This window comes from Nymphaea colorata, chromosome 1 (genome assembly GCF_008831285.2).
Source record: "Nymphaea colorata isolate Beijing-Zhang1983 chromosome 1, ASM883128v2, whole genome shotgun sequence".
NCBI classification, from domain to species: Eukaryota; Viridiplantae; Streptophyta; class Magnoliopsida; order Nymphaeales; family Nymphaeaceae; genus Nymphaea; species Nymphaea colorata.
Window position 1 is genome coordinate 28621104 of NC_045138.2, and position 27500 is coordinate 28648603.

Below are 27500 nucleotides of genomic sequence, written 5' to 3' on the forward strand. Positions count from 1 at the left end.
CCTGTTTTGTCTCATTAGCTGAGTCATTGCCCCAAGCACAAAAGTTGGGAATGCAATTATATTGTTGTTGGATCACACTTTGCCATTACAAGCAAGGGTGGAAGTAGGAATTTCTTGACTATAATTTCAAAATTTTAACAAAAGTCAAAACAAAATTTTTATTGTTTTTTATATATTAAACTAAAATACATATAAGTTTTTTAATTTTTAAAAATTTGAGAGGGGCGAATGCCCCTGTCGGCCCCTTGCTTCCACCCCTGACTACAACTACAAGTACCTTTCTCATGAAATGACTCAATCTTCATTCATGGTGATTATGAACCGATTTTGAACTACTTTATATACATATAACCGTGTTTTGGATATTGCCGGATATTACCGGTGGCTAAAAACTAAAAATGTCATTAGAAAGAAAACACCACATCTATATTAAACAATTCTTTATGATGCAACAGTACTTCATAGTGTTTCTAGCAACTACTCATGATGCTTCTAACAAGAGATTTTTGTTTTTGATCATCCAATAGGACGCCATAACCTTAGATTTCGTTCATTCAACATCTTATTTTGCATGCCATACAAGTGGTTAGAAGGAAGAAATTGGAAGCTAAGCCACTATGGAGTGTTATCTCCTCTAATCCTTTTGCAATTCAACGTCTAGTAGAGACCGGACTGCAGCGTTGCTCACACTCGAACCACTTTCCTAGTGTCGTAATTTTCCGGCTCAAGCGAGGGCTGATTTAAGAGGCGAGGCCCTTTTGAAAACCCCCGCTCTTCTTCGCGGGTTAACGATCTCTTGCGGGGTGGCGGGAGAAGCACTGAAGCGAAGAGCTCCCGCTTGTCGAGACCTAATGGCTGCGGAAGGGGAGGTATTCGGAGAAATGGCGTCCCCGAGCGAATGGATTCCTCACGTCCATGCCTTTGTTGATCTTAGCCTCTCGCAGGATCATCACGTATGGCCCTAATTCTTCTTATCTTTTCTGTCTTTCTGTTAGACGATTTGATTCCAGAAGTATCCCACCCTCCTTTTTCGCGGATTTTTCGTTGCGTGTAGTGGACGATTTTGCTTGTTTGTTAATTCTCATTGTCAAGGCATCTTGGTCGAAATCTTGATGTGCAATGGGTTATGGACTGTGGTCCCAGTCCCTGTTTTTCGTCGCAAAGGTAGGGTTTAGTTCAATTGGTTTATGTAATTTTTGTTTTCTATTGAGGAGGGTTTTTATGAAGCCGTGTAGTTAATTCTCCTGGCCTGATGCTATTCTGTTCGTCGTGACTTCTTGCTTTTTTTTTCCCCGTTTTTCTCTTTTCAGTTTGTTAAAAGGAAACAGCGCTAGGTAGGCAGCTTGCGGTGCTGTAGGCTGTTCTGGAAAAGTCGGTCTGGTCGATAGACAGCATTTCGGTCTTAAGCATCAATATTTGTTTTTTGATAAGTTGTTGCCTCTAAGAACCTACTGAGTGGATTTACTTCTAAGTTCTATTTCCGAGATGCATGCAATTTATCCATGCATCAGATGCAAGCCTGCGGTAGATCTTTTAGTGTTAGTGCATGATAATGCATCATCGCAAACTTTTTATGTGAGAACATTGGAAAAAAAGGATGGTAGTCTCATTTGGCAATTACCAGCTGTCTCGTGAACTTTAGGCCATCTTATCTTAAAAAGTACATTAAAAAACCGTATTGGATAGCTAATAAGTCTCTTTGTACTTTAAGCGACAGTTTTTAAAAAAATCGTGCAAGTTTATTCTCATTACCAAATTTAGAGAGCTATATTTTTTCGGGCTTGGCTGTTAGAGTTTGTATGACCTAGGATTTATAACTTTCCTTTTGGGGCTATTGACGATCCCTTGGAGTCGTCAAAATATCTTTCTTCCCTTTACTATTTTTATTTATTGGGAAAAGGACACTAAATATTTCTTATGAAAAAAGGTATAGCAATTAAAGTACGGGGGGAGACATATATATATATATATATATATATATATATATATATATATATATATATATATATATATATATACAAAAGTGTACACTTTCGTCACAAGTACAGGGAGCAGAATCAGGACCTTTGCAAAATTCTACAGGATCTGGAATCTGTACGTTAGAAGGAAGCCACATCGTTTAGAAAGTCGTGCAGTCAGTAACATATGCATAAGAGTTGGAATATCTTGCAAACAGATATTCCTGAGAGTAATGCTTCTTGATCTAATTTCCATGAGATAGTGAAGGTTCTCAATATTGGAAATCAAGACTTGTTTGTGAGCTTCCCCATCTTGGAGTCAAGATTCCCTTGTGAAAGAATCAGACAGAATTGGGATTTCAGAAGAAAATAAGGATTTAGAATTGCAAAATTACACATTTGTCCAGATTGTCAGACCTTGGAATTGCAAGTCTCATGGCAGGTGTAACTGTAACCACAATGTGGCTGTATTACTCAATCATTATGACAAAAGCAATCATAATATACGCAACTGGGTTCCCTGCCCAGGGAGTAAGCTGGGTTTATGCTTCAGCCGTGCACCTAAGTCCTCTGTGGGCCTCAGGGCCTTGTCAAGCCTTTTAGGTGATGGGGGCTCAGGCACCATTTGGCAGACACTAGCATGCAAACAAATGTATATGAACAGAATATTCTAGAAAAATAAGGAGTCATTAGTCTATGTCTCTTTCTCTCTTGTTTTCCTCATTTATTAAGCTTTCGGTGGCAGTTCTTCAATGTGCTTCTAGCGAGATCTAGTTACAGCCTTACAGGTGTAATTGGTTTGTCTGTGCAAAAGGTCTGACTTGATTATGCATGCTTTTGTTTTTATGCACATGTTATTTTCATGCATAACAAAGGGAATCTTGAGCAAGTTCTAATTTTGAGCATTGACTGGGATTGGAAACTAATGCTGTTCATTTTAATTCTTGTTGCATTTAGATACATGAGTTCCTCCTCCAGTACTGTGAAGGGTTTTGTGATTAAACATTGGTTATTGGTGTTCACAGGATGCATGTCTTGGCAAGATTGTTTCATTTATAAAGACTGACATGTTAACATTAGAAATCTTGGTGAGTCTTAAACACCCTTTGTATTTAGATTTATATAATATCTCCAGACCTGTTTGGTTGCTTCATTGAGCATGATAGATGCATGAATCAGAAAGCGGATATTTACTGTTACCTTAACCAGAATCTCTGCATACTGTAGGTTAAAGAAATGGAAATGTATTTGACCACTTCAGATGCTGTAACGCGTGCAAGAGGTACTTTATCCACACGACAATAGTATTTGATTTTATATATACTCTGACGTTCTATTCCATGTACACTTTTAACCTACTATATGATCAGTGTCAAATTGTTCAAGGAAATCTTGTCATAGGTTTTACTAATAACTCCTGTACCTTTTGTAGAAAATCGCATCAATTGATCACCTTATTTTCATTTTTTTTCTCTAGTTCCTCCTGAAATATGGAATTGATTAATGATTTAGGTAGTGCTACACTAGAAATTGTTTAACTAGTTACTTTATGTATATGAAACATTACATTTGTATGATATAATGTTCATTTTGTCTCTTTCTACATATGTAAATATATTCATTTATGTGCCCATGCCTGGAAGCATGCAGGTATGATGTGTATGTGAAACTTTTGGAGGAAACTCAAGGTTTATTTCACGTTAGATGTCCCTTATTCACTGGGGATCACATCACATTATATTTAGTGTGGTCATGTCAAAGTAAAATTCTACTACCTGAGAAGGCTTCTGGAAACTTCTCTGGATGATCATCACTATTAAGCTTGTACCTTTGCCTTTAAGTAAATTTATTTGATTGGAACAGACATAGAAGAACTGTTGTGTATCCCTAAGGAGAAAGCTAGAGGCTAAAGTGGGGGCTTTTTTTCTCCCAAAAAAAGTGAAGTAGTGATATTTGAAACTAAATGGCAAGTCTAAGCAAATTGAAAATTAAAAATTGTTTCTATGGGTTATAGGAGAACAGATCCTTGCGAGAAACTAGTGGTTCTTGTTAGAGAATGTAACATGACCAAGTATATGCCAAGGCTCGTCTATTCTATATACTGTTACTATCTTAAGGATGCCGGCTTCCACAAAAATATTCTAGATGACATCTTCAATGTTTTAATCACACACTTAGTTCTTGGGCATGGATATTTGTGCCAATGTGGTGGTACTATCGTTAATTACTAGAAGAATATTGCTTGTGTGCTAGCTACTTGCTCAAAGCCTCAAAAGATGCATGTGTACCACCAGTCTCTTCTGATTAAGACTATCAATGTGAAGCCATTGATGCACCTGCATGGCTGCACGTGTTTTGTTGCTTTGTGCATAGAGCAAAATATATTAATGAGATCTTTGTCTTCACAAGGTAGGAAAGCCAGTGGAATTCTGCAGCTATGTGCTTTTCACAACTTTCTCATAGATGTATAGCTGCTCTTGTTTACTTGTCTGCTAGCAACTTCATATAAGTGAGAGTTGTTCTGTTGGGTAACTGGGGTTTCTGTGTGTTTTCTTCCCTGGGTTTATCAAGATTAGAATGAGTACTTGGGATTTCACAGTTGGATATCCTCCATTTTCTGCCTTTTGTATATCGGACAAGTAGACATCTAAATTTATTCATCCTTGCTATGTTTTAGATGTGATCTCTTGTGGAATTGCTTTTGGCCTAGCAAATATTGATTGCTTTTGCTGCTTCAGGCATTCTTCTTCTAGCTCAAGTTCTCGTTAGCCTTGTATCAAAGCCAATAGATGTTGCTGCAGTTCATAGCTTGATAGATTTTTTCACGTCTAGATTGGTAAGTCAAAATAGTTGGAGCATCATTTGTTGTTTCATGCAATTTTTTCTTTGGAAGCTTATGCATGGCAATTCCCACCTTAACTATGCAGGAAAACAAGAATTATTTGATATATTATTGTGTAAATTTTGTAGTTCAATGAGATGCAAATTCCATGATTCTTTATGTCATTCCTTTAGTCAATAAATTAGTTGGTACTCATAATCATGAATGTTGTTTTTTTATTAAATGCAAAATAAGGAAAATAAAAAAGCAAAAAAGGGAAAAGATCACAATATTTAAAGTCACCAAAATGAAGATATCACGTTTCTATCTTCTTTTCAGAAATATATTTTTAATATATTTTAGTTTTTTAATGGTTTTTTTAATATTTGCAACTCTTTTGAACTTTGTTAAATGTTTTTGACTTTTTTCAATAAACTTATTGGGAAACTCAAATTCTCATAATTTTTTTACTGTTTTAGTCTATGTCACATAGGTACGGGTATGGGTGCCGGTGCTGGTACGGGTACGAACCATTTTTAAAAAACTTGGGTACGGGGGTACGGCCGTACACACACATGCACATATACATATATATGTCAAAAAATTTCAAACAAAATAACCTATTCGCACATATATATATCAAAAATTACAAACAAAACAACATATTCATAAATCATAATCCAACATATTCACAGGGAGACACAGAGACAGAGAAGGTCAATCGAAAGGTGAGAGAGGCGACTTCAGTGTGAGGGTTTTGAGCAGTAGGAGAGGGAGACAACGAGTGTGCAGGAGAGTGAGGCGGCGAGAGAGACGACTTCCATGTGAGAGTTTCGAGCAGCAGGAGAGGAAGATTGGCTGGAGACAGAAAAACAACTGTTATTGAAAAAAACAAAAGGAAAGAAGCAAACAGAACACCGTGAACACAAAAAATAGAACAAGGGTGGCCGTCGGCGGTCGTCGCCGAAGGCAGGGGTGGAGCCGATGAAAATGAAAAGAAAAATGAAAAAAGGAAAAAATCGTGACAGTTGCCTCCTACCGTCTTCTGTCGCCGGTCGCCGCTGCCGTCGCCAGTCGCTGCTGCCGTCGCCAGTCGCTGCTGCCATCGCTCGGTGAGAGGTAAGAACAGACAAACGAAAACTTTAAGTTTTAAGGGTTTCGTTTCTTTTTGTTTAACGTTAAAATGGTTTTAAAAGTTAAAATCAAATAATCGTTAAAAATAAAAACGGACGGATTTGGACTCGGTCAAATTTGAACGTGTCAAAAAATGGACGGGTACGGCCTCCAGTGCGTTGATCGTACCCGGTACTGTCAACGCCGCACCATCGGCGTACCCAAGCCCGTACCCGTACTGGTGTCATACCGGTACCGGACGGGTACTTCACCTTTACAGGCGTACCCGTGTATCATAGGTTTTAGTTTTCATTTTCTTTTAATTCTCACGATTTTCCCCAAGAAAATGAAACGTCTCTTTTAATAGCTGAGAAAAACCTTGGTGATAAAGACCTGAAAACTGTATTGTGACTATGGCTGATACTATGCGATCTCATATACCCTTTCTTTTTTATAGTAAATTATCATTCTAAGTTCCCCCTTCTTTCCTTTTAAATGTGTGTCACAAATGTAAATCGAGCAAGAATTAAGCTATAAATAGATGGAGGAAGGTAAAACGGCTGAATGTAATCACTTTATAGGAAGGTGAAAAATTTGCTTAATCATGTGACTGTACGCTAAACCTACATAACCACATTGCAGTAAGGGCACAATAACTTGCCTGATATGGACTATTAATAATTTCCCCTTTGTCTTGCAGCATATTTTCAGTCAAAAGGAAAAGAATTCGAATGTTGTGCCCACTGCCCACGAATGTCAAAAACATAGCAGTCTATATAATAATCATTAGGGGGCGTTTGGTTGACAGGAAAAGCACTGTTCAACAGGAAAAAAAATTCAAATTTTTAAAACTTTTCCATTTCATCAAACATGGAAAAAAAATTTGGACGATTCTGGAAAAATATTTCCGGAAAAATTTCTCCAGCCAGAGGGGTGGAGAAATTTTTCTAGAAATTTTTTTGTGACCGTTGGAGGAGGAAATTTTTTCTCCCTCCTCCCTCCTTCTCTTCTTCCTCCTTCTTCCTCACCATTCTCATCAAACAAAGAAATTTTTTTCTAGAAAAATAATTCCTCCATAACAAACACAAACTGGTTTTGGAAAAACGGAAAAATTTTTCCGTTTCTTCAATTCCAGAAATTTTTTTCTAGAAATTTTTTTCCAGAAATTTTTTTCTGACCATCAAACGGCCCCTTAGGGAGTGCATCCTCTGTGCAGTCTCTTTTGCCACATAAAAAAATATGGTGCATGTGTTAAGCGGTCATCTTTGTTTGATAGTCATTTTCTTAGTATGTGTTTGGCTCTGTCACATGGGTGCAGACTTAGGTGCTGATACAGGCACCAGTGCAAGACATTTTCGAAAAATTTAGATGAGGGAAATATATATATATATATATATTTGTTGCCCTGGTGTATATCCAAGAGTACTCCTATGGCCAATCGATCACCCATTCATTCTTGGTGGGGCCCTGTCCCATGTGGAGTATGCCCCCCAGACTACACTTGATGGCCAGATCATGACTATATATATAATGCGTAGGTTGGATTTTATAAGGGTTCAGAATCAGTAGTTTGAACTCTTTTTGGCTGATAAACTCTGATCTATGTAGTATGTAGTGAAGCCCATGCATTTTGGTTAACTTTTTTGTGATTCCATGTTTTTAAGCATCTCATGTCCATGTGTATGATTGTATTTGCCAAAAAGTACTTAACAATGTTGTATGACACAACTGAATTTCATATTTTCGGATGGGATATGAGGATTCTAAGCATATGTACGTAGCTATGTATGAGTAATGTGTGTACACATGCATATGTTTTGCATGTACACATCAAATGCATGAACAGAGACATTCCTAAGCCTATGTATATATGTTGTCAAAACTCAAAACTCCATTTTGTGGGTTATCGCAGACTGTGTTGATGTTCATATACATTTGCTTCAGGCAGATTGGCAGGCTATACATGGTGCACTTATTGGTTGTGTGGCACTTTTACGAAGATATAGTGCTGTTGGAATGGTTTCAACGTGTGATGCAAGAAATCTTGCACAATCTTTTCTGGTGAATCTTCAGGTTCAAGCTCTAGCACAAGCGGACCGTAAGGTGGGGAAAACAAAAATTGGACCATAGTGAAGTCAGCATGCTATTTGTTTATCATAGGAAAATCCAAGTGAATTTAATATATATTTTTTCCAAACTTGCAGCTATGCTTTGAACTTCTTGAGTGCCTTCTGTCTGCACATCCTGATGCGCTCAGGCCACTGGTGCACTTCCTTTTTACACTTGAATCATGAAGCCAATTGTGTTTTCACAATATCATGTCTGTAATTTGCTTTCCTTAAAACTCTAGATATGGTGTTTTTACTGCCGTAACTTCTTTTTTCTTGTATTTTCATTTAAGGGTGATGACCTTGTTTATGGAGTATGTGAAGCAATTGATGAAGAGAAAGATCCTTGGTGCCTATTGCATTGCTTTCGCATTGTGGAGCTTCTGGTGGATCTGTTTCCTGATCCATCTGGTCCTCTAGCAAGCTTTTCCAAGGATATTTTTGAAATATTGGGCCGCTATTTTCCTATCTATTTTACACATGTAAGCTGAACAGCATCTAATGCACATCTTTTCATGATAACAATGATGTATTATTTACAGTCTCATTTTATGTATATAATCACATTGGATATGATGTGGTTTTGATGTTTGGAAATTGCATGCGATGAAAGTATGACCTATCTTGTACTAGTTTCTATTTCCAGTGGTGTATCTTCATATTAAAAACGTGCCACGGCCAGAAGAAAAGTTAGTATAGTAACTATCGCTGTGACCATGTGGAAGCTAAAACTTCGTTCATTGCAGCTACTGTTACCGTTTTTCTACAATCGGAATGGAGATAATGCTTTCAACAATGAATATAATTTTTTTGCTTGTGGTACCAAAAGGAGCCCTGCCCATGTGGCTTAGGGGCAGACCTGAAACCTTTAGGTTGAAGGAGATCAAAAGTGAAAGGAAGCTTGAATTACTCCACTTAAAGCAGACATAGGGTCAAATTTGATGAACACTTTTACCAGATGTTTCTATTTCTTATTTATTGAACAGGGGCTTGTCTGGTGCCCTGCATATCTTAGCGATTCACTAAAATCTCTGCTTTCGACATGTGGAATTCCTTTTATTGCTCCATCTATTTTTTTCAGCCAGCTGCATTGCATACAGAAGGTTCAGACCAATGTTATAAAAGGCATAGCGTATCGCTTATCGGTCGGGCCGACCTATACGCTGTATCGTATCGTAAAATTAATTTTTTAATTTTAAAAAATATTTAAAAATCAGAAAAAATAGAAAAAAATTATTAAAAATCTGAAAAAATGAACAAAAATCAGAAATCAAGAAAAATGTATTCAAATATAAAAAAGATCATCATACGTAAGGAACATTCATGTGTATCAACAACACATTCAAAAATAAGAAATTAGATATTCAAAATAACATAATAAGCATTCATCACAATTTTAAACTTGAACTTGGAGTTTTAGGACTTAGATTACATCACAATTTTATAAGTTCAAAACATATAGCTATCATCTTTCATGATTTAACGATAATATCTCCCAAATCGATGAATCCTTGGTTATTTTTGATAAAAATGTGCAAAATCTGTCCCTCCTACGTCTCTTGAAGTCTTTAAATACAAGAAGAGAGAGAGGGAGGAGTGTTTAAACTTTAAAAAATAAAAAATTTTGTGTTTTAACCCGTATCGTACGATACGGGGGTGTATCGCATATCGAATACGTATACATATCGTACGATACGCATTCGTATTGTATGATATAGATAACATTGGTTCAGACACCTTTTGTCCATCTTCCTTTTTATGTTGTTTCAAGACAGCTCCTTCATATTGGAAAATAGCAACATGGTGTACTTAAAGTCTGGGCCATGTAACACGGACTGTTTGAGGTGGTTATCACACTCATGTTGCACCTGCATTGGGTGCTGGTGCTGTTCCGACTCACCAAACGATGACAAGTCTAGCCAACTAAATGTGCTCCAATTGCACATTACTCACTAAAATCTCTGCTTTGGAAACGTGGAGTTGCTTGTATTGCTCCATTATCTTTCAACCAGCTTTATTGCACTAGAAGGTTTAGACACCTTTGTCTATTATCCTTTTTTATGGCATTGTTTCAAAACAGCTCTTTTATATTGGAAACTAGCAATATGTTATATTTAAATTTTAAAGTCTTAAAGTCATGGACTCTTTACGGAGGTTTTCACTTTCACACTTGGGTTGCACCTGCACTGGGTGCTGGTGCTGCTCCGACTCATCAAATGCAATTGTCAGTTATGACAAGGGCAATCAACTAGATGTGCACATTAGGTTTCATTTCAGCTCGATTTGTTGTTGTAAATGAGTCATAAATTCATACTTTCAATATTTTAGTGGCTTTAGTCTCATAAACTATTTATTTTTTGGTTTTTTATTTATAATATATATATATATATATACACACACACACACACACATACAGAATCAGGCACACACACACACATAAAACTACATCCCTGCACCCAAGTATTTTGAAATTACGTTGAACTTGTTTGCACCTGCACCACATATGTCTATTGTCTACATATATTTCAAGTTTACAAATATTTTTTTGTGGTTTGCTTCTAATAATAAAGTCTGTTACATGTAGTTTCTGATAATACCAAGTTTTTGATGTCCTGCTGTAGTTCTTAGTGTAGTTTCTCTTTCCAATGACAGGCAAAAGATGATACACTTGATGTGAAAAGAGAGGATCTTTCAAGGGCTCTTATGGTATGCTAACCGTTTCTACGAAATCTGGTGCTCTTTTACTTGATTTACCTTTCTTTTTTGGTGGGAAAAGTTTACTTGCATTTTTGGCTGATGACCGAAGTTTCAACATTGGTAAGAAATTTTTGTGGATGATAAAGTTTTCATTATTTTTACCTTTTACTTAGAAGAGGGGATTTTTTGGTTGAGAATGTTTCATGGCGTCTATCCTTTATTTCTTGGTGGTTCATGCTTCAGATAGGAACACTGTAATAACAACTACTTTTCCCAAAATAAAGAACCTTAAATGCCACCTTACTTCTTTTAGTTTTTCGAAAATACCTAAGGTATTACTACACGAAAAAGGTGAAGTGTCATACTTCTGCCATTCGGTATTCCTGTTGCTGTTGTTCCATATTTCCTCGTGCACAAATCATGTTGGGAACTTCATAAAATTGTTTCGTCCTATTTGCCTCCATGCAAACTAGGTCTTTCTTATCCATGATGTATCTAGCGATCTTACTATCACCCTGCCCTCCCCCTTTTCGAATGCCAGCTTTTTGGAAGAGGAAAAAGGGCGATGGAAGAAAAAAGTTTGAAAAATGATGTAGGTTATAGTCATGGATGTGATATCATTCCTATGATCAAGTTTCAGGTTCTCTTTTTTCCTTGTTATGCTGAGAATATAGTTTTGTAGTATGGCCTGCATTATAATTTGGATAACGATGCCTGCAGACACATTAAGATTCAATAAAATTCAATATGTTAATCTTCTATCTTTTTATGGACCTTCTAATTATTAACCTTTGTTTTTCAGAATGCATTATCCTCTACTCCTCTTTTTGAGCCATTCTGCATTCCACTGCTTCTTGAGAAGCTTACTTCATCATTACAAATAGCTAAGGTTAGTTAAAAATATGTTTTCACATTCTGAGGATTGACATTATTTTATATTCCTTGCATTTGGAAGTTTCAACAGTGGCTTATAGTGTTAGTGATTTTTTTAAATGCTTGCAGATTGACGCTTTGAAGTATCTTAGCCACTGTGTGATACAATATGGGTCGGATAGGATGTCAAACCATGCCAAAGCTATTTGGTTATCCTTGAAAGACATAATCTTTACATTTTCATCATCACAAGAACCAGTAACCTCATCTACTTTGGAGCTGCTGGAGAACCAATCCAAGGAGAATGAAGTTATGAAAGAAGCTCTTATGTGCTGGGCAAACTGTGTTCTGGTATGTGATGGGTCAAATGAGGTCTTCCTTCCTCTAATGATGCAGGACAGTGACGTGGTGATGATATTCAGTTCCATAACTGGGGATTATTGCTGGGCACACATGTCAACAGAATGCAAAAAGAGGTTAAATGCACTTGGTAGTCTTGTATATGTGGCTGCAAAAGTTTCATCTACTTGCTGCACCAAGGTTATTGAAAGTTTTTTTCCACGCTTAATGGATTTACTGGGTATTTCTTCAAGAGATGTTCCTTTGGATTCAGTTCCAGAGGTGAACAACTCACTTTCCATTAAGTTGAACTCTGGAGCTCTTTTCCTATGCATTGAACTTCTTACTGCATGTAGGAATTTGGCTGTAGATTTGGTTTCTCGAGATGTTTCTTCCCAATGTGTTCCTTCTCAACATGGTTGGTTCCATTTGCTTCAAAATTTTGCTGAACCTTTGGTACTTGGTCTTAGATTTGCTTTATCATCAGCTGAAAGCACTATTATTAAGAATCAGGCCATTGAGGGGACAGATGGAATATGTGTAGGTACGCATATCTACTTGATCCAATAGCCTTTGATGCTCCACTATTTTCTCTCTTTACAATTTACATATGTCTAAGTGCAAAAAGAAAAAACATTGATTTTACTAGGAATGAGTATAGAAGTTTGTCATCTTGGTGACATTATATCTGTCTGTTGACCTGCTGTTCATAAACAGAATAAAGATTACCACAGATGGATTATACACATAAATGTTCACATTTTCAGTTCACGCATTTCAGTGGTGCTGCTTCTTAGATCACCTCTCTTGTGAAAAATAGTGGGTTTCTGGTATTTTTTCTCTTTTTCGAGAAGCAGGCAGGGCAGGGCTTCTGATCAGGGCGTTAGGGAATGGGAAATGCAGTCAGTTTCTCAAAGTGCACCAGTATTGCTGAATACATTGTAACTTGATTCTCAAAACCATATTTTAGGACCATTTTGAATGCATTGGCAAGACATATTCTTTGATTTGGCTCCACTCTTCTCTGACAAGAGGAAAGCAATTATCAACTATGTTACTCTGTCAGTGTGTGTGTGTGAGAGAGAGAGAGAGAGCTGGTGCCGCATCTGTGGACTAGATTTTGAGACCCAAAATCTGAGTGCATGTGAAATGGGTCATTGAATTGCTTTTTTCTGCATGGCTTTAGTACCTGAAAGCCAGAAGAAGCTTTCAAACAACTTTGGGTTTGCAATTCTGTCCATTTGAAAATCATGTCCTGCAATCTATGTCACATGGGTGTGGGTACGATACGGGTACAGGTATGGCAGAACGGGTTCAGACACGACAATTTTGAAAATTGTGGGTATGTGGGTACAGCAAATTTTATATTCTCAAACATGATCATAATGAAAAAAAAAACTTAATAGTTCACTCTTATAATCTCATAAAAAAGTCTCAAACAACACATTGTTTATCATAAGAACACTATTACTATCAAACATGAACTTGTAGTAGGCTGAGAGATTCCTTTTCCTTTGTTCACCATACTACATTAGAAATAATAAAAATATGCAAAACAAAAAACGTATAATGAACAAAAAAAATTGAAGGAATAAAAAATAAGAATATGTCAATAAGTTACCAAACATGCACAAAAATGGAATTGGAACTCCAAATATCGCTTGCATCTTTTGAACTAAAAAAATTTCACATTGGTCATCTACCAGACTAGCTCTTGAACAAACAACAATAGACTCCTTTCTAATGGCTCTCCGGGAAGCAAGAATCAAGCTCACACTAGAACAATAAAGAAGGCTATATTTGTGCCACTGCCAACGAGATTCATAGAGTTATTTTTCAACTTCAAGGAAGTGATAAGTATAAGATTAAAAAAAAATTAAGACACCAAGGAAAAACAAAACTTTGAATGACACTGCAGAAGCAACCGAGTAGGTTGGCTCTAGCCTAACATCAAGTGTTTGAAATTGGTGTTATTAGTAACAACAAAAAAGAGTTTAAGAAATGGAGCATGGGAGAAATAGGAGGTCTCTTTTCATAGGCAAGAAGTTTACAACTAAAGACCGTAGGCTTTCGCTCGAAATGGAAACAACATCAGATTTTGCTCCACCTCCATTGCTGTAATTAGTTGAACTAGCAACAAAAGTGTCACAGCGGTTTTACACGTAAAATCAATCAAAATATGAAACAAAACATCCCCAAATAAAAAAAAAAAATCCAAATCAAGAAAATGAAACCCTAAGTTGTAATATTGAAAAGAAAAAAAAACACTTACCTGGCTGCCGCTGGACACCACTGGACATCACCGTGGGTCACCGGACGTCGTCGTCGCTGCCAGTCATCGCTGCGGAAGAGATCTGCTGCAGAAAAATGCAGGTGAGTCGAGCTCTGCAACAGAGCTCGGCTTCTTTTCGTGAAATAAAAAACAAACAAAATTTTTGGTTTGGATTGGGTCTGACCCAGACCCGATCCAACCCGTACCCAAAGCTTCTGCCGTACCCGTGGGCAAATCCACGTACCCGTGTCACATAGCCTGCAATGTATAGAAACTGAATTTGCATCTGAATACAAGCCTTGCAAACAGCGCCTGAGTTTTAAATTTAGAATTAGATATATGATTCACTTGTTAATGCACCATTATCTGCTGTCCATTTTCTATCTTTTTCCCTCTAGAGAATTGCTTAGTTCTATATTTTGGTGGCTTGCACAGCACATGGTAGGCATATGTCTGCTGATATATGCAAACACAGAATTTTTTCCCTCATTTTGCTTGATATATACATGCATGTGTTGTTGTGGAGGGACATGTATATCTCTGTATTTTATGGTTTATCCTTGTACCTTTTAAATGTTATTTATGCTGATGTTTCTTACTATGTCTTTTTCATAATTTCTTAAATTTTATTGAAAGGTTTCCCTCGTTTAAAAAATTCTGAGACATTTTGGATCGATAAGTAGGCCTAATCTCTCATGTTTTCTGGGGAAAACTTTGGACTTGGGGATGATTTTTAATGATGACTGTATCTAATGGGTCATGTCTTTGGTGAAAGCTAATGGTAATAAAATTTCACTATAAGTTCCTAACTATCATGTTGTTTGTTCCTTGAGGTGTTGAAATTTCTTGTATCTAGTTACAATATTATGGCTGATATTTGTACTTTGCTTCTGATTGTTATTGCTGGCTGGTTCAGCTTTTGCAATTTTATAAATATTTAAATTCTTGATTACTTCGTACTGTAGTACTGGCTGCTACAATATGTCTTTGTGGGTGCATAAGTTTTTGCACTTCTTTTTAAATTAATTATGTTGGCTCTACTTGATCCCAGATGCTGATTTCAACTTAGCTAATGATATTATTTCTATGTCCAAATTCAACTTTTCATTTGTTTTTTTTATTTTACAGTGAGATGTTTGCAGATATTGGCAACGTTTCCAGGTTGTTTTTCACCACTCCCTGAAGCTGTGTTTGGGGATATTCTGAGGAGCTTTATTTTGGTCATAGCTGACAGCTGCAGAGAGAAAGCCTTATGGAAACATTCTTTGAAAAATCTGGTGCAAATTGGTTCATCAATTGAGAAATTTGGTGACCCAAAAAGATGCATAAGCTACAAAAATATTGTTGTCGAGAGGTCTCTATCATGGCCCATGCATGAATCTTCTGTACCTCTGTCAGTGAAGCTGGAGGTTCTGTTTGACATTGGCACCACGAGGGTTGATTTTGCTGTGAGAATACTTGAAGGACTGAAGGAGATTCTTTCTAGTAATCTGATTGAGGCTTTGGTATGTTCTGTTATGATGTTTTGCACACATTAACATGTTTCTTCTTAGTTTTTGAAATATTATTTGGCCCTATCTGTTGAAATCATTCTGCCAATCAAAGATCATGGAATACTGATTTTGTTTCTTTTGTCAGGTTAAAGGGAATCACGTTTGTGCAAAAATAGCAACTAGCGTGTTAAACTGCTTGTCAATTCGGTTGCTTCCATGGTATTCTTTACTCTTCTGATCTTGCTTAGTTATGAATTGGACAAATTTGTAAACAACAAATCCTATTTACCCAACATGCAGCCTAGTTTTTGTTTCATCAATTTTATTCACCTGGACTCTTATTTTGTCTCACACAAATGGTCCTAAATAGATCAACTAGCCATGGTTTGGTTGGTTATCTAAGAGGTGAACACAGCATGAGTGATGTTAAAAGAAAGGGATAGATATACTTTGATGCCTGTGTCTGGTACTTGGAACATATCACAGGAAGTGGTAAGCACATGATTGTTAATTGAACCATTAGGTGATCAGTTGATTTTTTTTTTTGCGATTATAAAAGGACTGTGTTTTTTCATATGGGTAAGTAAACTTTATTTTTTCATGTGAGGAATTAGCTTAGCAAAAGCAAATAACTGTTTTGACTATTGTCGTAGATATTATTTGTGGATTTTCTTTGAAGAGGTTTTTCTTGGGCTTTCATTCCGAAGGTTTGTTTTTTCTCTGGAAAAATATGGAGAGGTTGAAAATTGTAAAAAAATAATAGAAAAATTATGAGAATTTTAAAATAATTGTTGAAATGTTAAAATAAAGCTCAAAAACATTGAAATATGTTAAAAACATTTTTTTAATCTGTGAAACACGATATTTTTGTTTTAATGTTTTTTTCTCCTGATATATTGTAAATTTATAATGTTTTTGTGGTTTTTTTTCTGTTTTTTCAAACTATGTGTGACAAGGATTTCTACCTGTGGAATGGCACAATTGGTTTCAGCAAATCTAAGGACATATACAAATAGTGTTGTTCAAATCAGAGAGCTGCCATGCAGTCTTGAAATATGCTGATATTTAATATTTATAAAATGATTCATGTCCATTAGAGACAACATTTCTAGCATGCACTATGTGTTTTGACTTTGTATTTGTTCTAGGTGAACTTTGGAGCTTTATGACCTTATTATCGGCTTGTTCCCCCTTATCAAGCATGACTTGTGTTGATGAAAGTTTGATATTACCTGAAAATCTTTGCAAGCAGAACAGTGTAAATTAATGGTCTATTCCCTAAAAAAAAAAAGCAGACTCTTTTTAGGTTTCCGAGAAAATACTGTCCTTTAACTTGTAAACAGTGCAAAAGTTTTCGGGAACCTTCTCTAATTTCTTGGTTTTTCGACCAGGATGCAGGAAAAGAAAGTAAAGATGAAGCTTTTCTGCTCCTCTCTGAAAGCTTGTGGCTTTATTTATCTACTATTCTGGAGATCAATCTAGGCCTTCAAGAACATGTAAGACTTCTGACACTTATCACAACCTTCAAGGACATGTAAGAATTCTGACACTTATCACAGTGGTATCTCATATGTATTGTGCTCTATGGCATCAAAATGGACTATCAATGTTGCAGTGATATCTACAAAACTTTTTTATTTTTGGAATATTACAAATTAAATTGCTTTTGCGGTCTTTATCTTTAAAACCAAATTTTGGAGACTGCTGATTTTGAGCATCGTGTGCATCAATGTTATCCGTATCGTATAGGTCGAAGAAACCTATACGATACATATTCGATACGTGATACGCGTGCGTATCGTACGCGTATCGCCCGTATCGTACGATACGGGAGAAAAATTAAAAAGGGGCCCAACGACCCCTTTTTTGCATGCTCTTTTAAAAGCTACGCTCCTCTCTCTCTCTTTTCTTGTTTCTAAACACTGCAAGAGACGTGGGAGGGAGAGATTTTTTCCATTTGCATCAAGCTTTGCCAGTGAAGAAGCTTTCTTTCTCGTTGCGAGGACGGTGGGGATGATTGACGAGGATTATTGTTGAATCATGAAAGATGATAACTATATGTTTTAGCTTTTGAACTTATGAATTATGATGTAATCGAATGACCGCTTATCATGTTATTTTGAATGTCTCATTTCTTATTTTGGAATGTGTTCTTTATACTTCATACTTCATAATTCATATACGTGAATGTTCCTTTAAATACATTTTTCTTGATTTTTTCTGATTTTTGTTTTTTTTTTCGGATTTTTTTGGATTTTTTGTAATTTTTTTCTATTTTTATGACTTTTAATATTTTTTAAAAATTAAAAAATTAATTTTACGATACGTTATGATACGGCATATAGGTCGGCCCGACCGATATGCGATACGCTATGCCTTTGATAACATTGGTGTGCATATTCAGGGATTCTTGAACTTGATCTGGTAAACAGTAAACTTCTTTTGGTCTGCAGCTATGGAGTTGCCAGCATTCAGGTTATTGGATGAGTTGATTCACATAGATCTGCAAACTTTTTTTTTTAAAAAAAAGCAACTGCAGATGATTCAATTTCCTCTTGGTTTATCATATTTTAGTTGGTGCCATTTCAATGTTGACATATGTTGCTTTTTTAATGTCAATATGTGGCGCATATTTAGGTGAATCTCATATTTTTAGTGAAGTAGGCATACAAGATGTTTGTTTCCATCTCATCTAGATTATTTAAAGAGGTTTCCTCTATATGATTTTTTCTCATTGTCAGCTTGGTAGAAGAAACAAGTTGGTTAAAATTTAAATAGCTCCTATGCTCTCTTTTTTTGTACTTTGTGGGGCTTAGTAATGCACCTGAATGTCATATTTTTGTATCTGTGCTTTCTAGGGTCTTTTTGATGCATTGATGTTAATGATGCGACTGGCTGTTTCATACTGCACTGAAGAGCACCAAACCTTGATTGTCATGAAAGGATATCAGATTCTGATGGCAAAAACATCATTCCTTCATAGAGACTCGTGTTTCTTCAGTGCTTCTGCATCGGAGGACATTATAAGACGAACTACTGCTTCCTACTTTTCTCTGTTTGATAAATGGCTTGTCTCTTTGCTAGCTTCAGTCGTAATTGCTCTTCGTCCTCGTGTGATACTTCCAGATGTATGGATGTTATTAAAGATTTTCACTGTGGCAGTTATTACTGGACTTGAAGCAGCAGCTCAAGCATTGGGATCCATGGTTAACAAATGGCCAACAGCATTGGACACTGATATTGTTGGTGCATGTACACTTGAAGATGCATTGGACTTCATATTGAAAATTGTCTGTGACAGCAGCCGTTGGAATAATCAGTCAGTAAAATGTGTAAGTTTGGCTAACATTCAAAAGAATATTACGCATATCAACATTGATGGAGGATGTTTTGTTGACACTCATGCTGTAGTTGGGATTGCATGGATCACAAAAGGTTTGGTGATGCGAGGTCATGAGAAGGTCAAAAACATGGCAACGTTTCTGTTGGAATGTTTGTTATCAAGTGGAAGAGTCAAACATTTGACAGTACAGATAGACAATGGCAGCTTTAAGGATAAATCAGTAGAAAGCTTCGAGGATAAATCATTTGAAGCCTCCATCAGTGCTGCCGATGCTTTTCAGTTAATTTCTTCTGATTCTGAAGTTTCTCTAAACAAAATCTTCCATGCATCTATTCGTCCGCTATATAAGCAACGCTTCTACGCAAGCATGATGCCTTTGATAAGCCATAACATTGCAGAATCTGATTTTTCTGTAACCAGGTATATCAATACCTAGTGATTGATCCTTTTGGCCACTTTTCTGCTGTGCTTTTGCAGTGTCTCATTTGGATGTATATTGTACTTGTATTTGTCATAGTTTGTCTGAAGTTGGTGGTGTAGATCATATACCATGTAGGCATGTGTAAGGATCTGTACTACAAAATTCTTCAAAGATGTTTTTTTTACTCTAAATATTCAAAAGAATTTCACTGCACATTGATCTTGAATCATTGTCTTTGCTTTAGGATTTATGCAATATTTTTTGTATTATGTCATTTTTGAGACAGGATAAATGTATCCGTTTCTCTTCCTCACGTCAAACTCTGATACATTTTTTATGCATAGTTTTAAAAGTGTTAAACATTTTGTTTGAAGTCATTTGTTCTGTTGCAGTGGATAAGGGTTATTACCTATCCAGGTTCTTACCTTGAAGGAATATATTTACATCAGGATAAGACTTAGTTTTCCTTCCTTACCTTTGAAATCTTTCCATGAGTCATTTATATAGATTGCATGCATATTACTATTGCAGAGTTGAGCTACATCTCTTACATGTGGTTATAGGATTGCTTACTTGCATAGGATTGCTTAATTCCAGATTTTTAAAACGAAGGCACCTGATGGAGTTCAAGTATTTTTCTATAAGTACATGAATAAGCACGGACATTGCAAAAGGTTGTGTGAAAATTGTAACATGTTAATGAGGAATACTTAATGTGAAGTACTTCTATATGGAAGTGTTTGTGTTCTGAGTTATGAAATATGGATCTAGTGTTACTTGATTATCAGCTTGTATAATCAGCACTATTGGCTGGTTATACATGAGTGCTTGTGTGTGTATGTGTTGTATATACATGCATACTCGTTAAATGCCTTTTCTGTGCAAACTGAACTGGTAAAGGAATAAACTACATAAAGAACACAGTTGTCTGGGAACTATGTATTAGGTGATTGACAAGAACTGCTTACGTGGAAGTGGTGGGCTGCCTTAATGAGACAGACTTCTTATGTTATAATTCATAGCTGCTGTGACATGATTATGATCATTTTGTGGTTGGCAGTGTTAGGATAGTTGGTCCCCTAGATCAGCAATTCATTGTAGTTACCGGTTAGCAATATCATTTTGAGTAATATGGACATAATTCAAACCGTGCATTGTGATGTGCATGTAACACATACTCCTGCATCAAAATTTATTGTGGACATTGGACAACATTAAGATTGTGTGGAAGTTATAACCCTCCATCTGAGACACCTTTGTTCTTAATGCACTATGAATTTGCGGACTTTTTAAAGCTTAGGGTGAATTTCTTATGAAGTATTGATTGATTGGCTTTGTCACACCAGTTTTATCATGTGGATTTTGTTACCTTAGTGTGACCCTGGTTTCAATTATATCTTATTTGCAGGTCACTTTTGTACCGTGCTCTTGGACATATTATCTGTAATGCACCTCTTGTGGCAGTTCTGTCAGAATCCAAGAAGGTAACTTTTGAATGTTAGAAACTTATAACTTATTTGCTTTCTCTTGGTGGTGTGCATTAACGTTCATACATCGTGCTTTATTTTCAGTGATTGACTATTGGTTCTACACTCATTTCTGACAGATAGTCCCATTGCTGCTGGACGGTTTAAGCACATTGAGTGAAGAACAGCTAAATAAAAATCTCATCTACAGTCTTTTGCTTGTTTTGTCTGGGATTTTAGTGGATGAGATTGGTAAGATTTATCTATTTCTGATTCTTTAAAGAATCTGATATTTGCTGAATAGATTTTCACTGGGAATTGAAGAAGGTCCACTTTATTTTTCCTCATCTATAAATTAGGATGCATTTCAAACTGCATAGGGATGACAAATACTGATCTGTTACCATCATTTCTTGATTATACTGGACACTCCTTAAAAAAATGACCACATGAGCTACAAAGTTAGTCAAGCACAATTCAGCATGAAAGTGTCTTTTGCAAGTGTCTTTCAAACACATTATCACTTTTTATTATGCTTGCTCTTTGTGGCTATTGTTGCTATATCTTCATGATGGACATGAATGGAATATTTCCAAAATTAATCTTTGCAGATGATTACAGAATGTTTTTTGCAAATATATTTTCTCTGTATTTCCTTTCCATTACTAAGACATCCGTTTTTGTGGTCATGGGCGTCTTTTACTGCTATGTATCTACCTTGCAAGATACTTTCTGTAAGTTCATCTTTTTGTAAGCCAAACATTTCATATACAGGACTGAGGGAATCCTTTTTATGAGCAGATGTTATTAAAGGAGATAATAATGCAAAAATGTGGGATTAACTAGTGTTAGAAAGAAACACTATATGTTGGAGGACCCTTGTTTAGTTTTTTTTTTTTTTCTTTAATTGCTAGACCATGCAATTGCTTAATTTGCTTTACTTTGAATGTGTCACAGTGGTCGGTTATGCCATGTACAAGAAATGAAGATGTATATGTAGCGTGTGCTTCATTTTATGGAAAGTTACTGTCCTTTGGTTAAAATGTCATGTGGTATAAGTCTGAGACTACTTTAACAAGTCCAATTTTACACTGCATGCAGGAAAGGAAGCTGTTTTGGATAACATGGCTTCTATCATTAATAACCTTGTTCAACTAGTTTCGTTCCCTCACATGATGGTATTCTTACTTCATCTTAATCTGTTGCGGAATAATAATATGATTTCTCTCTCTCTCTCCCCCCCTTCCATGCATATACAGCCTTCTATGCTTTTTTTGATAGGGTTATTGGTGCTTTCACATGCATATGAAATCAATGAAATTAGATGCTAGTGAGTTACTTTTTGTTGATTGGAACTTGCAATTGTCAACCTACCGGTTGACCTAGTTGGTGACCAGCTGAGGAGTCTATGTCCATCTAGTTATCGGGACATGTTTCATAGACTTGTTGGCAGAGTAAGTCAACTCATTCCTAGTCGTTCATCAACTAGTAGGTTTTTGGTACATAGTATGTTTACTTCTTTTTCCCTTTTGTTACTATGTGAGGTTATGTGTGTGCGTGTGTATGTATATAGCCAACTTGGACAACCTTAACAACAAACTCTCTCTTCATCAATTCTCAAGAGTGTGCTTTGAGATAGAGAGAATTGTTAGAGTCATCTCAACAGCTAGCTGTCAGGACAAACACACACACACATGCACATACATACATAGACATATCTATCAAGCTTAACTAAGTACTTACCCATTTATGCTACTATATTCACTTCCTAACTAGCTAGTTACTGTATACATACTTGTTGAATGGCTTGTTCATGTATCTTTTGTTATTAACTAGCTCTTGCTCTCTCTCTCTCTCTCTCTCTCTCTCTCTCTCTATACACACACACACACACACACACATGCATATACACACGGGCGCATAACTAAGTACTTACACATACACACACATGTGCACGTGCTTTGGACTAACTCAAATAGACAGGGCTTTGTTCGACCTTTGTCCAACTTCTGATTTTGACAACTTATCTGGAACTAACCTTTCATCATGGTTGATTTGTCATGGTTGTTGGTGGATTTCACCAAAATGGTGTCAATATTGGCAGACTCATCATTGGCATTGACGAAATTGATGTCCATTTTCTCATTTAACCATGATTGAGTTCATTTGGAGTGACTGCTGCTTCAGATTGAAGATCAGATACTTTATTCTGAGTTTGGGATTTTTTTTATGGGGCATTGGTAACTCTAGTAAAGAGAATACAAATTGTAGTGATCTAGCATCAAACATTAGAAGCCACAAGTTGTGAGTGTAAACCATTCAGCTGCAGAAAAAGAAGTAAAATACATGGAACAGGGGACGCACGAGCGAAGCCTGTGAACATATAACTGGGGAGACGAAAAATATGTGAACATGATATTGCATACAGGATATGAGAAGCTGTTAGATGGACACATCATATTGAACTTGCTCATCAATTATAATGTAATGGACAATGGTAATAGTAGTTTAATGTATGATGTAATTTTAAACTTGATGAGTGATTAATATGGCAAGGACAATAATTGCTTTTTCATTCATATGACTATATCATATTGCAACATATGCCAAAATAATTTGGAAAAGTGAGTTATGCATTTTGCTAATGAAGGAAAAGTGAGTTGTGCATTTACTATAAAATGTTTCATTCCGCTTTAATGCCTTAGTACTTAAACTGAGACTTGTAGGCATTAAATTTTTAATAAATTGATTGAGATAATAAAATATGCAGATGGTATCCAATATAGATTGCAATAACAAGCTACTTACCTGTTCACTTGTCTTTTCTTTTGGATGTTCACTCGTCTATGACATATTGATACTTGAGTTAACATGTTATCCTATATAAACATGACATGGCACTTGGACTCACCAGGAGTTAACATGTTATCCTATATAAACTAGTGCGGGACACAATTAGCATTAGTTATTTAGTTTTTGTTGTCCTGATTGCTAGTTTTATCTACTTGTATTCATTAATTAAGATGATCAGTTATATTTGCTTTCAAGTTTGACCTAGCTTTGTTAGTAAATTTTTAGTTATAATGTTTCAGAATACTGTTCGTAACTTTCCACTAGAAAATGTATTCATGTTCTATTGAACCACATACACGTGTATGTCTCGTGGCAAGGTCCTAATCATTGAAAAGCACCATTTGTATGAAACGTATTTGTGCCTTGTCCAGTTCTAGTTATTTGTACATACAATTAGCTTCTGAACAAGTACAATCATGGACATTAACAATCACTAATGGGACTGGATAAATCCACCATGATACCACTCATGATTGCTTAACAACTACAAAAAGGTATGTATACCAGATTTAGCACAAAGATCATTGAGGGAGCATAGGCTTATGCTTATTTTTCTTGAAACATCGTATGTTACATTCATTTAGAAAATGTGATTACTTCTGACCTGCAAAATTCTTGAGATTGGCATTTCTGGATTTTAGCATGTGAAAGAATGACTGGTATTTGCTTAGTTCATGTACTGCATATATTTTGTGAGCTACTGCATTTGTTTTCTGGCCATCAATGTTGTTCTCATATTACTATTTTCATGAGCATTTTGATCTCACTTTCCAAGTTCTCAGAGCTGCCAGCAGCAGAAACTTATTAGGACTTTTGCTGTATTTCAGGTTGTCCGTGAGACTGCAATACAATGTCTTATTGCTATAAGTGGACTACCTCAAGTACAAATTTTTCCTTATGGTAGACAGGTTAAAATTTTTTCTTTCTGTTTCATTTCTTTATCTTTGTCATGTTATCCCTTTGATATATATTCTTAAAATGTGACCATGTATTTCTTGCTTGAGATAGACCTTATGAGAATTGGTTAAATAATTCCTGCAATTTAAATTTATGACACAAACTGGCTTTTGTAATCATATAAATAAATTCTATTATATGATGGTCAATGGACTGAGAACGTATTTATCCAGGTGTTGAAAGCTATTAGAAGGGCTCTTGATGATCAAAAGCGATCAGTTCGCCAAGAAGCAGTCCGCTGTCACCATGCATGGTAAGAATTTTTATTGCAAGTTCTTGTTACACAACATATTACAACCATTTGATGTTCATTCTTACTATTATAATTATGCAGGGCATCAATCACATCAAAAGTTGTCTAAGTGTTGTTGGGGGTTTGAAGTGCATGAGGATTTCTTGAGGCATCCAGGTTCCCTTTTTTTTTTTTTGTGGTCATATGTTCTGTTTGAATCCAAATACCAATTCTGCTGGATGTAATTGAATCATAGATGCACATTGCTCTTGATGGCTTTTTGCTGAGACTATAGTTATTGCAGATGCATATAGTAGGGTACTTCGCGTGGATTTTTTTTTATCTTCTCTGTCGATGTGTAATTGACACTGTGCAATCTACTTAGGGGTTATAGAGTTTGATAAAGATATCATCAGTTCCAACAGTGAGTCACGCTGCTTGTACATCACCTCCTGAAGTTTCTGATAAAAAGCTTCCTTCTAACTCAAATACGTTATTCTTGAGTTGATTCTTTACTAGAAAGAAAGATATGCAAGTTCCAGATAGCTTTATTCTGAATTTTGATTTTTGAGCATCTGATATCAAGATATTGCCTTTAGATCATGATCATCTAAGGTGTGTATGCAAAAGTCTGCAAGAAATTTAAGGCCATTTCTTTATTTTAATCTTTTCATGAGAAGAAAGAACTAAGCAGTTTCATGTTTCCATGAAGAAGGAATTGGAGTGGTTAATCTCTAATTTTGAGGATATGATTCTGCATGTTTCATGTTCTGTTTCATAAATGTTTCTCCTAGATTTGTCTTTCTAATATTTTGCAACCATAGACAAATACCGTTCACATCTGGAAAATGTCTCAATTCTATTGCAATTTTAAAATGTCAAATGTTAAATGTAAAAATGATCTTTCATCTTTTCTTTTCTGAAAATTTGTGATGATCTTAACTTCACTCTGAGGTGTTGTCCACTTGGCAGAAGTCCCACTAACACCTAAATTTGTGGCATAACTTGGAATATATTGAATGAGAGTTAAACATGCAAAATTGGAGAAATTACAGTACTGAATGACAGTTAAAACTTAAAAAGTAAAGGGGAGTTAGTGTCCTTGCTATTTATTGCTTGTGCAGTATCCAACTCAAATAGGGATGTTGCTGACAAGCAAAAAAGAGTGCATTGCATATAGGAACAGTGATGGAATATGGTTAGTCAATTTATTTAGCTTTTTCATGTTTGAACCATCTGATTGGATTTTTTGGTAGATGCAGCAAAACTTTAGTTGCTATTACTTTTGCCCTCAAAGGTTTAGAACAGGAAAAGAAATATAGGAGGTTCACTGCTGTGATATGGAGCTCATACATATCGCAATATTCTAGGTGCATGATTCTGAGGCAATTGATGTCGCATTTTGACGTAATACATGGTAGAAGGTTGAGGTGATTGAATGAAAAACTCAGTGAAAAGGATAACTGCTCGTGGTCCATCTTGTTGATTTTTATCATGAGATAAAAATGCACATTGAAAGCTTTTGCTAATGGTTGGATTCAGATAAAAATGGCTAGGAGGGAGAATGAGCAAAAGACTTTCTGTTTCCTTGGTGCAGATGTTTTTCAATTGTATCTGTTGAAAGGGATCTCTATTTTGCCGTTAGTTTTAAACAGAATATCCCTGCTAATCGCCATCGTGATATTACTAGCCATTTCATCTTTTCACGTTCGTAGTAGAAGGCGTAATTGTCTAGGTCTTGTATTAAGCACACGATATCAGTTGTCAAACCCGAGCCTTTGCCTGTGCTACGATACTTCAGGGAAAATGATGTAAAGTACCAAGTTCGGTATGGGTGAAGAAATAAATGAGAAATCTTTTGGCCGCAAAATACCTTCTCATCTTTGGCACAGTTTGGACTTAATCTTGTTTAGTTTAAACTTAACTTTACACATTTATGCCCAACGAGAAGTCGATTGATCTTTCTGATGGCAGCAACCTGAGTCTTTTGAATTATATAAATCGTCTCTAATTCAGAAGTTCTTATCATTTTCAGAAGCCAGAGGACGTGGACACTTTCAAAACAAATGTAAGGTTTCATGGCTATTGGCCCAATCACTCCTCAAACTTCCCAACGATGTGGACAGGGCACTAGAAGTTGCCGGGAGTCGACAGTATCTTTTGGAAGAGGAGGCTCACTCTCGGGTCAGAATCAGTTGGCCTCCTCTGGAATTGTCTTTCCGTTCGACTTTTGAATCAGGAATGTTGAATGAGACTACCACCAGTTAGCTGTTGACTTGTAAGTTCAGATGTTGAGTGTTGAGGCTAATGACAGATTCAAGTCGATGTTCCGATTTTGTAGGTAGTGAACGTAATGGACTTGATCTATTTCACCAGTTTGAACCTTTAATCGTGTTAAAACATGAACCGGTCGTATCAGTAAAGGGTGATAGTATCAATTTTTCATAATTATATCGTTTCCCCAGGCTACAAAACCCTAAATACCATCAGATTGAGGATGGGGGACTTAACAACCCATTGTTGCTGATATATCCATCCACATTTTAATGTCGCC

At 36.1% G+C, this 27500-nt stretch overlaps 1 protein-coding gene across 1 annotated transcript; it reads left to right on the forward strand.

Moving 5' to 3' along the window:
* The first annotated feature begins 705 nt into the window (after window positions 1-705).
* Window positions 706-27394, forward strand: LOC116245882 (MMS19 nucleotide excision repair protein homolog). The gene is made up of 23 exons (XM_050075555.1): window positions 706-953; window positions 2984-3046; window positions 3186-3240; window positions 4697-4794; window positions 7837-7995; window positions 8097-8156; window positions 8294-8482; window positions 10653-10706; window positions 11500-11586; window positions 11700-12453; window positions 15310-15686; window positions 15820-15893; window positions 16631-16719; window positions 16823-16932; window positions 17018-17170; window positions 18533-19437; window positions 20847-20922; window positions 21045-21156; window positions 22006-22082; window positions 24585-24665; window positions 24888-24967; window positions 25049-25123; window positions 26982-27394. Exons 1-22 carry the CDS (start codon window positions 852-854, stop codon window positions 25074-25076), a joined length of 3783 nt encoding a protein of 1260 aa, XP_049931512.1. The 5' UTR covers window positions 706-851; the 3' UTR covers window positions 25077-25123; window positions 26982-27394.
* The last annotated feature ends 106 nt before the right edge of the window (window positions 27395-27500 follow it).